This window comes from Lacerta agilis, chromosome 9 (genome assembly GCF_009819535.1).
Source record: "Lacerta agilis isolate rLacAgi1 chromosome 9, rLacAgi1.pri, whole genome shotgun sequence".
Lineage (NCBI taxonomy): Eukaryota > Metazoa > Chordata > Lepidosauria > Squamata > Lacertidae > Lacerta > Lacerta agilis.
This window is the reverse complement of record NC_046320.1, coordinates 18634230-18651284: the sequence shown is the minus strand read 5'-3', so window position 1 is coordinate 18651284 and position 17055 is coordinate 18634230. Positions and strand designations below refer to the sequence as shown.

The 17055-nt window shown below is 46.0% G+C and overlaps 1 protein-coding gene across 2 annotated transcripts; it reads right to left on the bottom strand.

The window, feature by feature from the left end:
- Positions 1–5152: 5152 nt before the first annotated feature.
- LOC117053476 (general transcription factor IIE subunit 1-like) lies at positions 5153–16511 on the bottom strand. 2 transcript variants are annotated; one of them, XM_033161213.1, is made up of 5 exons: positions 16489–16511; positions 12794–13247; positions 10047–10248; positions 7903–8114; positions 5153–6076 (listed from the first exon to the last, which is right to left on the bottom strand). In XM_033161213.1, the coding sequence occupies exons 2-5, from the start codon at positions 13239–13241 to the stop codon at positions 5694–5696; spliced, it is 1245 nt and encodes a 414-aa protein (XP_033017104.1). In that variant the 5' UTR covers positions 13242–13247; positions 16489–16511; the 3' UTR covers positions 5153–5693. The 2 variants fall into 2 exon arrangements, with proteins under 2 accessions (XP_033017104.1, XP_033017105.1); XM_033161214.1 differs by having other exon boundaries at positions 5153–6055.
- Between the last annotated feature and the right edge of the window lie 544 nt (positions 16512–17055).

Here is a 17055-nt window from a genome sequence, read left to right as displayed (position 1 = left end):
CTGATCGAGTGGGGATGGATTTATGATTAACCCCCTGCCTCAACAAAACCGGATTTTTCAATGGACTTGTCAAGGGTCCAGGACAAGACCAACCCCAAAGCTGTCAATCTTTTTACAAAAGGACTTTCAACAACTTAGGGATTGGTTTTACTTTTTTGAAAGATGGCAACCCTAAAATGCAGTAGTTGTAGAGCAGTAGTATCAGGGCAGCCACTTGTCTGGATTTTTCCGAATGGAAGGTCCTCTTTTTGTAAAAAAAAAAAAAGAAAGAAAGAAAGAAAATTGAGAATTTGGGGGTTCGTCTAAAAAAGAAAAAAAAAGCATGACAGCTTGGGGGTAGGTTTTACTCTTTTGAAAGACGGTAACCCTAAGACACTGTTTGGTCCGATCAGGCAGGACTCTGACGTTCAACATCCTGTTCTCACGGTGGGCAAGCCTGCTCTCCCAACAACTTTTATTTAGAGGCATATTCTACCTACAGCATTGGAGATTAGTGCATAGCCTTATCATCCATGAATTTGTCTAAACCCCTTTAAAAACCATCTCTGCATCTAATGATTGCAAATTCCCAGTTTATTCATTTTGTCTGTCCAGAACCTGATGGCATTCAGCTTTGTTCAGTGTTCGTTCCAGAGTATGCAACAAAATGGCATTCAAAATTCTATAAATATCTGGTAATCACATACACTAGTAATCACATACAACTCCCAAGTTAAAACAGTACAACGCATCACCAGAGATCTACAACCTCTCCTAGACAATGACAGTTCTCTTTCTCAAGCTCTGGGAGGAAGACCCTTCATCACCTAAAGACAGCCACCCAATCTAAAACAACTCCTCACCGACAATAATACAACAGGACTCAACATGGACACTGGTACCAGAGCCTGCAATAAACCCAGATGCCAAATTTGCTGCCACATAAACCCGGACACCACCATTACTGGCCCCAACAACATCAAACATACCATCTCAGGACTATATAATTGCTCATCTTCCAACATTGTGTAAGCAATCAAATGCCAACAGTGCCCTTCAGCTCTCTATATTGGACAAACAGGCCAAACCCTACGCCAAAGGATAAATGGACATAAATCTGATATCAGGAATCACAAGACAGAGAAACCAGTAGGAGAACACTTCAATCTCCCAGGACATTCTATAAAAGATCTCAAAGTAGCTGTCTTAATGCAAAGGAATTTCAGAAATAGACTGGAAAGAGAAGTGGCTGAATTGCAACTAATCACCAAACTTAAAACCATGGAGAAACCTGGTCTGAACAAAGACATTGGATTCTTATCTCAGCTATCTTTAGCCATCTCACCCCTTGCCTTTCCCTGTAAGACCAATTGCAGTCGTCAACAGGTTTTCCACACCTATCAGCTGATCACCCATTCCCACCACCCTTCTGAGTAATACCCCTCCCCACTCCCTCACTATATTTAAGGGTCTGGTGACTTCTGTTTCAGTGCATCTGAAGAAGCGTGCATGCACACGAAAGCTCATACCAAGAACAAACCTACCGGTAATTGGTCTCTAAGGTGCTACTGGAAGGAATTTTTATTTTTATTTTTTTGTTATAAATATCAGATTTGAGCTACAATGAGCCTCAGGCAGCATGGCTGATGATCAAGGATCAGGGCTGCATGTTTCTCAGCCTTACTTTACAGAATGTCTAGGTACAATGCAGTCTAGGGTCAGCCCTATTTTTAGTTATGCAGATTATGTGAACCACCTGCTTGCTGTTGATCCTGCCAGTTTGCTTGAAGAAAGCAAGTTGTAGATGGGTTTGCCCCTCTTCTGCCATGTATCCTAAAGGATTTTGGGTGGATAAGATATATTACTCAAGCAGGATAATGAGTCACTTGGGAATTAAAGGATAGATTGGAGAAACCCTTGGCCAAAAGTCTTAGGAGCAATATTACTCTGCCCTGAGGGCCTATGCATTGCAAGATATTCATGATGTAAAAACTGGCAAGATGATGAAATTAATTACAGTGGGAAGAAGACTTTCAAGCGGTCAGATAAAAACAAAGGATTTTGTGATGGTGGTGGCAGCTTTTTTCCAGTCCAGGGGCCAAGTTGTCTCATGGCCTGCATGTTCATGATGGGCAAGACCAGGAGCCCAAAGTGGAGCAATAGATGTGACTGTTTCAGCCAAACAAAAGTTGAAACGTTTCTATACCTCTCCCTCCAAGCAAGCGGAATTGTCACAGTTCAAGGACACCTTTCAAGTAGGCAAAATAGTCATGGAGGGCATGTAGAGCCAAGTTCATTGCTGCTATTTGAAACCCAATATGTACCAGCGCAGTTCCTGACTGGCTGACAGCTAGGCTTTTTGCAGATTGGAAGCCATGTTGGACGTTTGGGTTCCGAGGAACGTTCAAAAACTGGAACACTTCCAGGTTTTCAACGTTCAGGAGCTGAAATGTTCAGGAATGGAGCGGTTCGAGAAGCAAGGTTCTGCTGTATTATGTGCACATTAAATACAGGGAAGAATCTCTGCGCTGTTAAAAGAAGCGTGAATTCTAGCACATACGGCTTTCATCTTGTAAGGCTATATTAGCTGATGGAAAAGGCCTGTTGGTCAAAATTTAGCTTAAGCCGCCATTTGTTCTATACGGAAGCCCTATTTGCAAACAAAAAAATGTGTCATTTTAGTTTGGCCGCTCTTAGGAAACAGACTTAACAATTTAGAGTTTGCTTTTCTGCACCAATGCAATGTTAACCCTAGCTTCGTCTTCCACTGGTAACGCAGTAGCACTTCAGAGGGAGAAAATATAAAGGCAGTGACACTGGGGTATGGGGAAACCTTGTTTTCTAAATAGTGAACTACAGCCGCCTTAACAAATACAATGTGGGCAGGTTAGTTAGTAGGAAAAGCAGTAGACTCATGGATGCTACACACCTAACACAGTATTGTAATACATCAGAATGCTGCTGTCAAGCCTAATTCCAGCATTGGGAGGGGCCCCTGTGGGCTCATACATCCCTGAAGATGCCACATCAGCAACTGCTGTGGATATTTTTCAAGAGTAGACTTACACCTTAAAGTGTGAGAAAATGTGGAGGATCAAAGTCCCCAAAAGAGCTTCCAGCCTTAGGGAATGACTGCTGTCTCTTTAATTAATCCAGTAGGCGTGTTCCCGGTACAAAAAAATAATCTGCTCTCTTATAATAATATATCACCAGTAATCCAGCATTAATTATACATTTTCCAGGAAATATCCTACCACAAGACCCTTTGTCACCTTCAAAAACCACCTCCTGACAGCTGAGGGACACAGCAAAGGGATGGTATCCACAAAATCCCACAAACCACTTAGACGTAAAGAGCAATGGGAGCATGACATAGGCTATGAAATTAAACCTACCCAATGGACTAGAACAGGGGTCAGCAAACTTTCAGCAGGGGGCCGGTCCAATGTCCCTCAGACCTTGTGGGGGGCCGGGCTATATTTTGGGGGGAAAATATGAACGGTTCCTGGACCGTCCACAGGCCGCATTTAGAAGGCGATTGGGCCACATCCGGCCCCCGGGCCTTAGTTTGGGGACCCCTGGACTACAACGTGATCTAAACCTCCCTTTAAATCCATATCAGCAAAAAGAAAATAACTGAAACTCACAGATGGTTCCTAACACTGCAGAAACTAACACTAATACGCTCAGGAAGAGGCTGCACCTGCACAGGCACATACCTCCACATGTGGTGGAAATGCCCTAAAATCCAACCCTTCTGGACAGCAGTCCTACAAGAGATAGCAAAATAACGCAACAGGTATTAGAAGTCACTCCAGAACTGGCCCTACTGAATATCTTCCAAAATCATCATAACTCCACTCATACAGAGCTTATAACCCCCCTACTCTCAGCAGCCAGCAGCCTCATGGCCAGACACTGGAGAGACCTGTCAGGAGTAAACATGGCCCAATGGTAATCAAATTCTATGGGAAACTGCCTTACCAGAAAAGCTAACCAATAAACTGACACAGCGACAAATAGGACGCCTTCACCCCAGTATGGCTCCCCTTTATCACATACACTGACAGCATATGAATCAATTTGGCTTACCTGACCCAACAATCCCCCCCCCCCGTGCAAATAAACCCCACTGCCGACAGCCCCAATACCTCTTACTGCCAAGGAAATGTACCGGTAATAAAGAAATAGAAAGAGAACCTACCCAGTTGATGCTTACACAGCCCCACACATACGCTATGCAAAAAATATAAGCTTCACCCCCCCCTTCTTCCCCCAAACTTACTGTACTCAACACTAAGGTCTCACAACAAACATAGCTGAATTGCAAGAAAGACTACAACCTCAAAAAAAAAGAGACAAAGCATGTACTTTTGTAAATCAAGAAAATATTTAAATAAAATATTTAAATATACATATGTATGTATGTATGTATGTATGTAAGCTTGTGAAGATGCTATTTGATACTTCAGTGCAAGATGTTAAGCCGGCGCTACATGTTTCACAAAGGTATTACTGGAGGGTTGCTTCCAAAAAACTTGCCAATTAATGTGGGTTGCGAAGTTTCTTCTAAATCCTTTCCTTTCTGCTTATTCAATACAGACCTAGACAGACATGCTTGCATACAGAGCATTTATAACTACCTTTCTGTCAAGGCCCCCAGGACGGCTTACAATTTCAAAATATCAAGTTAGTAGACAATGCAAAACATAAACTGGTCATTGGGCTGCGTGGGGGAACAGTGGCACTCAGTTCAATTGGGGTAGGCCCTGAATTGATTGATCTTAGCCTGTGAGCCTGCCTCCCTTCTCGCAGGGCAGTTGATGTCTGACCTGTTCTTTAGTTATTAGAGCAAATGGCAGAATCTCTTGCTCAACTAGCAGCCATTCAGGAGACAGTGAATTTCCTTGGAAGCACAGTTAGTAGCTATCACAGGACTCCATAAAGGCCACTTTCCACCAGCATTTTTTGCTCTCCCAACCCCCTAAGCAAAACAAAATTAAAAAAATAAAAAAATTCCTTCCAGTAGCACCTTAGAGACCAACTAAGTTTGTTCAGATTCATACAATTCTTCAGATGCATGCACACGAAAGCTCATACCAAGAACAAACTTAGTTGGTCTCTAAGGTGCTACTGGAAGTTATTTTTTATTTTGTTTTGACTATGGCAGACCAACACAGCTACCTACCTGTAACTGGAACCCCCTAAGCCATAGCCAAGCACAGCATCTCGGCATCTAATGACTACAACTCAAAAAGAGTTTTGCTCTTCATTGTAGAGAGAAGGCAACTTTGATGTGCTTTAAAAAAAAACAAAAAACTATCTTGCTAACTGGACAATCACCATGTTGGAGGTTTTGTGGACATAACTCTATTTTTGCTTAGTAGGTTTCCTTGAAAATAAAAAAGATGCCAACCTTAAACTTGCAAGGCACATTATTTATATCCTCTTACAATTCATACAATTTGGATTCATGACTCTTTTCTAAACAAAAATGCAAAAGTAAACACTCCTCATTTCAAAATAATAGACTTAACCTCGCTTGACTTTTAGATTGTCAGTTAATCTTCCAACGGAAAACAAATTGACTGTTATAACTGACATTTCAAATGCCATTCTTAAACAAAAAGCACAGTAGGGTTTATCCTTTTCACCTGTATTACTATCCATTTGCACAAAGAGGTTCGTGCAAGCCATCAACCTGATCCCTGTGCTTACTCAAAGATAGATTGGAACACCTCCTGCCCAACTTTAATGTAGGCAACTCGCTCTTCATCTGTCATAAATGAAACCAGCTCTGGGTTTTCACTCACTTCACTATATAAGTGTGGCCGTCCAGCCACAATTATGGTCGGATTTAGAACTTTTGGCTCCAGATCATTTTCTAGATCACTGCCAGTGGCGTTGACTGCGGTTGGTTTGGCCTCTTCCTCGGACTCGCTGGTGTCGCTTTCTGGCTGCTGAGGTCCGTTTTTGTCAGAACATGGGGTCTGCCCTGACACAGAGAAAGGGATTGACTCGTGGATGAGTAGAGTCCTTAGTACTTCATTGTTAATGGAAGGTTTCTTGGGAGAGTCTGCCACATCCTTAGGCATTTCTAGTAGGGGGGGAAAGAAATACAGTTAAGGGAGCTCTTCACCTACCATCCATATTGAGAGCAAAACTTGTTCCAGGGGGAACTAGATCTAATGGGGTCAGGTTACAGGAACGTGACTTAGTCCCCTTTGGAGAGACTGCAGTGCCTACAGAGAGGAGGGGGAAGATGTTATAATAGCCATTTCTAGATTCCACAGGGTAAGGAATCGGGCAGCGCTTTGCTTTTCACTTATCAATTCAACAAGTCGAATTGTGCAGACACTTGAGTGGCTCTGAAGCAGGTCAGAGCTCTGCTACCCAGAGGTACAGATGGAAGTCCAATCTCGTACCTGGTGCATGCCCTTGTTGAAACTGTGTGTTGTTCCTTCAAAGGGAAGAAGCCCAAGATATTTGGATCTATTTTTCTGCAAACCCCCCCCCCCTTGAGTACTGTGAAACACGAAAGCAACCGGGCATTAGTTTGTAAAAGCAGGGTTTATTATCAGAACAGTTTGTTAGTTAATAAAAGTAATTAGCGTTGAGTAAGTCAAACCTCAGTGAACCATCATTCCTATAAATAAGACCTTAGCTGTGGCAAAACTCAGTTGCTCTTGAATTGGACTAATATATATCTGTATTCACCACCCCTGAATTTATGAGAAGGCAGTCGAGGAAATAAAACAAATGCCGGCCAAGTAAAAAGACTGTATATTCTGGCGTATAAGACTACCTTTTAATCCAGGAAAATCTTCTCAAAAGTTGGGGGTCGTCTTATACGCCGGGTGGATAATCTGCGGTCGAGTATATCTCAAACTCTATATTTTAACTGGAAAAGTTGGAGGTCGTCTTATACGCCCAGTCGTCTTATATGCCGGAAAATACAGTAGTTTTCCGCCAACTTAAGCTGCGTACTTTGCCACAGTTGGCTATGCACCCAAAAGTTTCCTCAGATGAATGATGATCATATTGGGTGTGCCCCTTTCACAATTGAGCAACCGTAGCTTGACAAGCACTTATTGGGGTTTTCTTCACACTTTCCTCTTGCAACAGTAGCAGTTGCAGCCAACTGCAATTGGCATGGGTATGGTGCTCACCATCCTTTTCATTGCTGCTGCTTGCCAAGAGAAAGCTGGGCGAAGCACAAGGAGCTCAAATCGGTGTCAGCACAGCGGAGCCAACCCAATCCTCCTTTGCCACAACACACTCGGCACCTTGTCCCTCTCCAAAACTGGCTGTGACACAGCTTGGGAAGGCAGGTGAGCATGACCTATGCTGGACTACCAACTGCTACTGGTTAAGTCAACTTTACTGTTTTTAGTTGTGGACCACTTGCAACTTCCTTCTGGGTCAACTGCTTCGTTTACATCTATTTTGTTTTAGGATTTATAGTGCGATGGCCACTGGCTGTAAGCATTAAAAAAACACACCACGCAACCGGCTCACAATTCCGATTGCAAACGACTGCTTTGGTGATGTCCACCTTGCCGCAACATTGACTCCTGTTTGCTTTCGAGTATCTGCACCTAACCAAATGAACACGGCTGCAATTGCAGCAGGGAGGAACTGCTGCTTGAGAAGGTTGGGTATGAAAACTGGTATGAACACTGGGCAGCAGAGTCTGGCCAAGGCGAAGTGTCCTTTTCAGTGCCAACAACATCTGGGACTCCTTAGCTTAGCAAATGTGGTGCCCTGCAGCTTCCCTGTTCCAAAATGCAAGGGAAAGGGGGATTGACTGACCGAGAGGAACAGCAATAGATCAGCTACCACTGAAGGGGTAGCGCAAACAGCATGGAAATGAAGTACTTTTTGACAGCAGGTGTGAATAATATTATTGGAAGATGGACTCACCAACACTAGTAGAAGCCACAGCTGAAGAGGTCCCCTTTGTGGTACTTTGGGTCATCCATACAGGTTGTCCTTTGACTGCCTTGACCGTTGCTTTCTTCTTAAGTCCAGACTTTTGGATGTCGATAACAACGTTCTGGACATACATGTTCCTGGTGGCCCATTTCTCATGGCAACGAAGCAGCTCAGTTTTTGAACATGGATTCTTATCCAAGCTAAGAATGTACACATTATAGTCTTGTCACTGACACCCTTGTATCGCTTAATAGACATTAATATTTTAAGTGTACAGCCCTGATTCATAAAAAGTTATACTTTTCCCACACCACAATTTAATAGGGTTACGTCGCAATTATATTCAAAGTCCCACTGGCTTCAGTGGGTCTAAATTGGAACAAGATCCCCCTGTTCTGCCCCCCTGAATATTGTTTTGGCTTATTTATTCAAGGTAGCCAGCAAATTATACAGGAACACAATTTATCTACTCCTGCTTGTTAAGAACTCTAGTATGGCTTAGTAACTGTGCTATTTTACTAGAAAAAGAGGTGCTGGAACTCACCATGAACTCACCTTGTTCTCCTATAATGACAATGGCAGCGGCCTGAAAGGTGCCAGAACCAAGTTCCAGTGAGTTCCAGCTTTAAAAAGCCCTGGTTAGTGGCAACCCTGTTTTGCAGGGCTGTTGTAAGGGACAAGCCAGATATAGGTTGAAAGGCCTTTTTCATCTAAGAAGTGCTTTATTCGCGATTAATGCTATAAAAGGTCACATACGAGAATCTCATAAACGGAGGCCAGAACAGTCTTTTGTGAATCTCTTTTATATTCCTAAATTAAAAGGCTATTGCCCACACAATTTAACAACCTCAACTAAAAACTACACCGATAGGAATTATTAATGTGCCTTTCATAGCTACAATTGCTATACATGCTTAACCGGGGAGCAGACATACCTAGGATTCCTCTGCTCAGAAAGGTGGTACCCTATTCTATGGATGGGGCAGAGTTCTACCTTCAACTGGAATTGGGGCTAGCAGCGTGACTTCCTTCTTGCAGAGCAGAAGCAATTCTGGGCTGAGCTATTTTCTACTCGGTACAACAAGTACTAAACAGTGGCCTAAGGTACAAGAAAGGCAAGGTGTATTGTTATGAGCTTGTGGGTGTCAAGCTTCTAATCTCTATAATCCTATCATTCAGGATAGCTACTAATGAGGTGAATGCCTCGGGGTAGGGTGGCATGGGACAGCCAATTAAGAGAGAATAAAGGAAAGGCAGCTCTCTGTCCCAGACAGCAAATGGGTGGGGCCAGGGTGCCAACTTGAATAAAATATTGGGGTTGGGGGCAGGAAATCCCTGCCCCACATAACAGATCACATGAGGCAAGGCACACACACTATTTGAATGGCAATGCCCATCAATTTTGGAGGGAGGCTTGGCTCCTTCAAATATTTTATGGGGGGGGGGTGGAGCAAAGGGACCTCGGCCCCTAGAAGTTGGCTGCTATGCATGGGCTCCTTCTCCAGCAATTAGATAGAAAGAAGGACAAAAGTGAGAGTTGAGAGATCATTGTCAGGTGACCTAGAAACTAGAATGGGGGAAGCTGCAAGCTGGAAAGGCAGAGAAGTCGTGGCTGATTTCGGCTTGAATCCAAGGCTGTGGCCATGGGAGAAACAAGACCCTTGGGGTGTTCATCGTAGACTCAGGATGCAAATATATGTAAATAAACCATATATCATAAAGACACCGCAGTCTATTTGTGCCTCATTTCCTAAAGGAACTACTGGTATGTAGAGAGGTTTCCCATGCCCAGGGCTGATTGTAGAAGCCATTATGGTTTTCACAACCACACCAGAGTTGGGGTGAAATACACAGATTTCATTCTACTTTGCAGAAGTGGGGTCGGACTGTTCCACCCATCCTAGTCCACTCGCATATATAATCACCCATATGTGTTGTGACCGAGTCTCGTGGCACGATGCTACAAAAGAAGAGCTGCTGCCTATTCCAGTTAGAAAGGCAAGCCTGAGGTACAATATTAGTTGGGGCAACCATGACAGTTCTCCACCCCCACCCCAAAACTGTTCAACTCATCAACCTCTACTTCGTGCTAGTATTTCACTTGGAGCTCGATAAGTTTAACGACATGTTACCTTCTTGCTAGTTCTGGTATTTCTGTAGGCTGGGGCTCAAGGAGGTCATATGGCAAAACGATGTCTTCCGTTTCGCGGAGCAACTCAAATATGGGCTCCGTCTGTTGGTTGAATTTGGCCAGCAGAGTTTGGGCATCCCGCCTGGGCAGTGCAGACACATCTTCCTCAACTTCAGTATTGCAGTAGGTGCAGCGAAACGTCCCTGACGCATAAACAGAGGTGAGGCAATGGGAGGGGGAACCTGTGGCCCCTCCAAATGTTGTTCGTTTCTAGCTCTCACCCTCCCCAGTCACGGACCACATTGGCTCTGGTAAATGGAAGTCCAACAACTTCTAGAGGGGCCCACAGAACAGGCCCTCAGCAGATGGCTGCAGAAATATAAAGTCCAGCACATAAACGACTCAGGACTGCAATACCTCAAGGACCGCCTCTCTCCGGACCCTGAGATCATCTTCTGAGGCCTTTCTCTGTGTGCCTCTGTGACAAAAAAGTTGGTTTTGCTGGACCGGTTGGATCAACAAGTGTTTCTTTTTCTTTCTTTCTGTCCCTGCCAGCAAATGGTTAATGAATGGCAACCTCTGATTGGCTGTGGTTCCAGGAGGGAGAGTTTAAAAGGAGAGGATTTGTAGAGATTTAGTGGAGAGGGTTGGTTGAAGTGGGTTGGAATTGAGGTTGGGAGATAGGTAAGGAGACAGGTTGAGGTATAAAGAGTGAATGGGAGAAAGAGCTGGTTCTGGAAAAACAACTTCCACTCTGAGCGTATTGTGAAGGACAGAGTGTTATGTCCTTGTCAGGAAACTGCCACCTGGGCCGCTGAGGGGACCAGAGGGACTGTTGCGATACAGGGAACCCCAACGCCAACTGCGCAGCAGCACCTATTCCAGCGCGGAAAGCAGCCAAACCTCCAGTGGGGAGGAAGGGGGAGGGGCCAGTCTGGCGAGGAAATGGCTTGGGGATGCTCAGGAGGGCCCCAGCGCCTCATCCAGCCAGGGAATCTGGCGGGGAGAGGGCTTGAGGATATAACAGAGACCCTGCAGTCAGGAGGGAGGCACGCCATTTCTGCCACCCCAATTGCTAAAGAGGGGTGAAACGCAAGGAGGGTAGGAGGAGACTTGGGGTGCCGAAGTTCTTATGCTGGGGAAAGAGCCTGAAGGGGCCACTCCCAGGTTCTGCCAGCGACTGAGACAGACATGTACTTTGAAGCTCTGCACTGTAAATATTTTGCACAATAAACCTGTAAAGGTTGGGCTCTTGCTTCGTTACTCGTGAGGCACCACCACACGAACCTTACAGTCCTGTAGGAGGAATAGACTGGAATTTAACTGGGAGGCAGTGGCTGAGCCAGGACAAGTAGGAGGTATAAAGGAACAGCCTACTTGGGACTCAAATCTAGTCTGGAGGGGAGAGATTATTCTAAGGAAAAGAAGAAACTCCCAAACCCAGTAAAGGGAAGGGGTGTGGATAGCCCTTTGGTCTATTTATTGCTTAAAGTACCTCAGGAGCAGGAGTGTTAAGTGGATAACTGAAAGAAAGTATCACCATATTAAGGAACCAAACCTATTAACACAAAAACAACTGAGGACGAATTAAAGTGAAACCGCACTGTATTCTTGAAGTAACCTAAATTTAATATATTTGTGTTATATACTATCTTGCCTTAAATAAATCTTTATTGTTTATTTAAATAAAACCTGACTGAGACTCCAACTTACTAGTTATCCCCTCACAAAGGTCCCCCTCAGGATAGGCCTACTCTGGGCTAGAATTTTAAGGGGAAAGGAAAAGAAAACTTCGAGTAAAGGGTTGTTCAGTGAGGTGGGGGCAATTTATCTAAGTGAGAGTGGGCCCAACAGCGTGAGAGGAAAAAGTGTAAATGCGCCTGTCACAGCATCTTCAAGAGGTCCAGAAGGTGGCAACACGAGAACGGGCCTTTTTTGCAGTGACTCCCCATCTGTGGAATGCCCTCCCCAGGGAAGTTCACCAGGTTCCTTCATTACACAGCTTTAGGCGCCAGGCAAAAACATTCATTTTTAACCAGCCTTTGGCTGATCTGATTTACACCCTGTGCCCTTTTAAAATGTGTTTGTTGTTGTTGTGGTGGTGGTGATGGTGGTGGAAGGGGTGCTATTGGGTTGGGGTTTTTTTATTCTTATTATATATTTTGTGGTTTTATATCTTGATTTTATTCTGTGAACCGCCCTGAGACCCCTGGGTATAGGGCAGTATATAAATTAAATTTTAAAAAATGAAAAAAATAACCGAAAGTCTACCCTCACTCTTCAGATCTTATTTTAAAAGATCTGCAACATGGGATTGCCAGAAGCTGCCTTATGCCGAGTCAAACCATTGCTCCACCCGTAACGGGGGATGGCTCTGTTGGTTAGAGCGTGGTGCTGGCAATGGCAAGGTTGCAGGTTCGATCCCCCGTAAGGTACAGCGGCAAATTCCTGCGTTGCAGGGGCTTGGACTAGATGATCTGCAGGGGCCCTTCCGACTATGATTCAATAAATTCCTATTCTCAATATGGCTCTCACTAACTAGCAATGGTTATCCAGGGTTGAAGGCAGAAATCTCTCCTAGACCTCCCTGGAGATGCTGGAAACTGAACTTCTGCATGGAAAGCAAATGCTCTATACCACTGAGCTAAGGCCTTTCCCTGCACAAACAATTCCAATTCAGGTGCATTTTTATGCTCCTGCGTGTTTTCTAAAGGATAAGAGGCGAACGACACAGATGCAGCAGTTTACCTGTGAAAGCATCAAATAACTGGTTCACTTCCAGGTCGGTGTATGCATTTGAGCAGGCAGGACACTTGAAGGATGACCGGGTGGTGGAACGCTGCTCGTCGGCCTCAATCTTCCGGCGCATGTGATCCAGTTTGTACTTTGCCACGTGCACCAACACCTTGTAGTTAATGTAGTAGTAAGTGTGCCTCGCACTCTTCCCGTTGTGGCCTGTCTCCACGCGCACGCGCAGCTTCACAAGTTTATCGGCCTTGAGGGTGTTCAGGACAGTCCGCAGCTGTTTGCGCTCATACCTGAGGAGCAGCAGCAAATCGTCCTCCTTCACGCATGCGTAGCGGATCAAAACATCGAGGGCCAGCGCATGTTCGGCCCCGTAGAAGCCACGCACCATGTACTTGGCCAAACGTTTCAGGGCTGTGGGTACTTCAGTAATAACATCTTGGCCTCCCATCGGTACCTACATTATAATCAGGAGCCAAGGTGGAATCAACACAAAGGAAAAGAAGATAAAATCTGTCTCAGTCTCTAAAAGTATGCTTACGGAAGAGTTTATAGGGGTCAGCAAACTTTTTCAGCAGGGGACCGGTCCACTGTCCCTCAGACCTTGTGGGGGAACCAGACTATATTTTGAAAAGAAAAAAATGAATGAATTCCAATGCCCCACAAATAAGTCAGAGATGCATTTTAAATAAAAGGACACGTTCTACTTATGTAAAAACACGCTGATTCCCAGACCGTCCGCAGGTCGGATTTAGAAGGCAATTGGGCCAGATCCAGCCCCCGGGCCTTAGTTTGCCTACCTATGATTTATACCAATGGCCACAACATCCATAGTTTAACCCCAGAGCTCTCCATGGGGAAAGGGAAAAGGGATATTAGGACAAGGAGGTCTTCTAGAGGAGATGAAGGATGTTTGGTTAAAAAACAAAAAGGTAAAGGACCCCTGGACGGTCAAGTCCAGTCAAAGGCAACTAGGGGGTTGCGGCGCTCATCTTGCTTTAAGGCTGACGGAGCTGGCGTTTGTACACAGACACCTTTCTGGGTCATGTGGTTGGCAGGACTAAACCGCTTGTGGCGCAACGGGACACCATGATGGAAACCAGAGCACACAGAAACACCATTTACCTTCCCACAGCAGCGGTACCTATTTATCTACTTGCACTGGCATGCTTTCGAACTGCTAGATTGGCAGGAGCTGGGACAGAGCAACAGGAGCTCACTCTGTCCTGCGCATTCAAACCGACCTTCCAATCGGCAAGCCCAAGAGGCTCAGTGGTTTAGAACACAGTGCCACCTGTTTACCTCAAGGGTATTTAATCAGGCGTTAGCACCTCATAGAAGAAATGTGGAGATAGAACTCCTCACTTGCATTTCCCCCCATGGCCCATAATTCCTCTTAAAAATTTTGTTTCAGGCATGGATGAGGTATCTGTGTGTCTCCAGAGGTTGAACTAGAATTCCCACCATCCCTGACCATTGGCCATGCTGGCTCCGGACGAAGGGTGCTGGAGCCCCTCAGCATCATCCTTAAGTGTTGCGGTTCCTGCCTTAGGGGTTAAATTCAACAGGGCGCTCAGAGCTCCTTCCACATTCTTCAGGGGAAAGTCCCATCAAAGGACAACGGAGATGCTACTGAAAAGGTGCACATTCTGACCACCATTTGGCTGTTGCCAAAAAGCCACAGAAATCCTAGGTGAGGGCCTGATGTCGCAAATCGGGATTCCACTAAATTAAAATTAACCTCAAGGTCTTGCCAGACGCTTTGCAATCTCTGCAGTAGCAGGAGATGTGCAGCGGCAATAACCCTACCTAGGTCCTACGCCAGTAACTTCCCTTCTCATGAAGCAGGACACCAGATGCTCTCAAACCCAAAGACGAGATGTGATTGCCGTGCTTTTCCATGAGGAAAAACTGAAGGGGCAACGGGGAACTTTGGCACAAGCCATCCTCTATAACTCCTGTTCATTCCAAAGGGAAGTCTAGTGCGACCTCTGCTAAGTAAGCCTGTGATTGCACAAATATTTCCCTGACCATTGGGCATGCTGGCTGGGGCAGATTGAAGTTCAACAACAACATCTGGGGGGCACAAAGAGCCTAGAATAAGCACTCCTTGGACAATCTGCATGTCAGCTATGTACCGGTAACTGGTGCAATGTGTACCTGAACAGGGGAGACAAGGGCGTAGCAAGCCGCTGGGCTGCCGGGGGTGGCAAGCCAAGCGGCACCCCTGGGGGCGGGGTGTCGCTCCGTCTACATGACATCATGACGCATGCGCACGGAGCGATGCCTCCGCCCAGGCCAGCTGGCCCGCCCCTCTCCATTCCCCGCGGGCTCCGCTCAGGGAGTGCAGCGGGTTTTTCTGCCACTACGCTCCCTGAGCGGAGCCGTCCAGGGGCATGGAGGGGTTGGGCCAGTGAGGGGGGTGACACCCCGCGTCGCTGGCCCGGCCCTCTCCATTTCCTGCCGCCTCAGGGAGCGCGGCGGCAAAAAAGCCGCTGAAAGGGGGAAGCCCCCTCTTTCAGCGGCTTTTTTCGCCGCTGGCTGGAGGCGGGGATTGCGGGGGGCAGGACTCCGCCCCGAGTGTCACCCCCCCAGGGCGCTACCAGGGCCCCCCCCGCCCCCACTTGCTACGCCCCTGAGGGGAGAAGCTGGACCATTTGGGGGCAGTCTGTAATACCACAACTTGGGGTCACCTGCCAAAGACAAATATTGCAGGAGGATTAGGGCAGACGGAAAAAGTCATTATTCACAGAGCTTACAATTCATTTATGGACTTGACAGTCATGGGATGGGCTGATGGCCACTATTTGATGGCCTGTTAAAAATGGGAGGAGATAAATGAATGGATTATATTTAATTGATTATTTTTAGGCCTATCAGCAGCTGCTACTAACTAACCAAGCGTAGGGCCTTCCCCATCGGTGAGCCTCCAGATGTTGGCTGCCACCTCCCTTTGTCCTTGCCCATTACCCTTGCTGGCTGGAGCTCTTGGGAGCCAATTCCAAAAAGATTTGAAGGCCATCAGTTTGCCAACCCTGAGTAAGATAGAACCCAGATTTGCAGAGGCAGCCTAATTCTGAATGCCGTATCCAAACTGGTGACAACCACAGAAGGAGACCGACCTCCTTGCCCTGCTTGTGTGCTTCTGCAGCAGGCATGGGATAGTCGAGTTCTGCAGATGGCGGCGGTCTCTCTGTCTGCCATCAGCCTCAACCAGCACAGCCAATGGTCAAGGATGATGGGATTTGTAGTCACAGGCCCTCCATCGTCATACTGGAGGCATTGTTTGAAATGCTACTGTTTGAAACAAAACACAGAGCCACACAGACTTTGGCTCCAATCCCTAATCTGACCAGCATGGGGAGCACATTGAAAAAATCTGCCTTTGCAAGTCACAAACTGTGAGGCAACCATTCTACCTTGCACAAAGCTGGTCTGATGAGGTTGGTTTCAATGCGCTCCTCCCCAAAACTCCTGTTGCTATGGATAGAAACATTAAGTAGCCATGGCAAGTTGGACGCGAGTTCAGAACAGTGAGTTCAGAACATTTCCATGATAACAATCTACTTCCACAGCTATCAGGTAAGTGAAAAACTGGTTTGCCATTAAGACTTGGCACCCAACAAGCAACTTGTACAGCCCCAGAGCAAGACTGAAGCAACAGTTATTGTATCCTAGCGGCCCAAAATGCTAATTACCTCCCTTTGCTGCGGCAGCAGGAACTCCACCAATTGCCAAGGTCTAGATGCTTTTCCAAGGCTCCTCCCAGCCACCTCTCCTATTCCGCTCTCCTTCTGGAGTTCCTTAGCCAGCACTCTTAAATTCTAAGCATGTGATAGGAATTCAGAGGAGTGGGGCTGCTTGACGGCTGTTAAGAAATCTACACCTTTATTGCAACCCTGCTCACCTGCAGGTGATGAAGACAAGATTGCTCCAGAAGCACACACAAGTGGAGCTGGCCAGGTGGAGGCTGAGAAGTGCTGATAAATTTTGTTCTGCCAGCTTTTGCAACACGATTAAAGCAATATCGCAAGGGCTTGCTCAACCAGTGCAGAATATGACTTAACAATTGACTCGATCATGTGCAATGATCGTCGCCTTGCCTTTCGCCACTTTCGATTCCTTTCTAAAGGGGGGAGGGAGGGAATGTGGACTTTTAAAGGAGGTGTTGAATAATGCACTACTCTGTTCTCCATCTGGGAACCAGAAGTCTGTCTGGCTGACAAATAAAGGTGGTACCGTTGATTTCGCCACTTCTGAAGCAT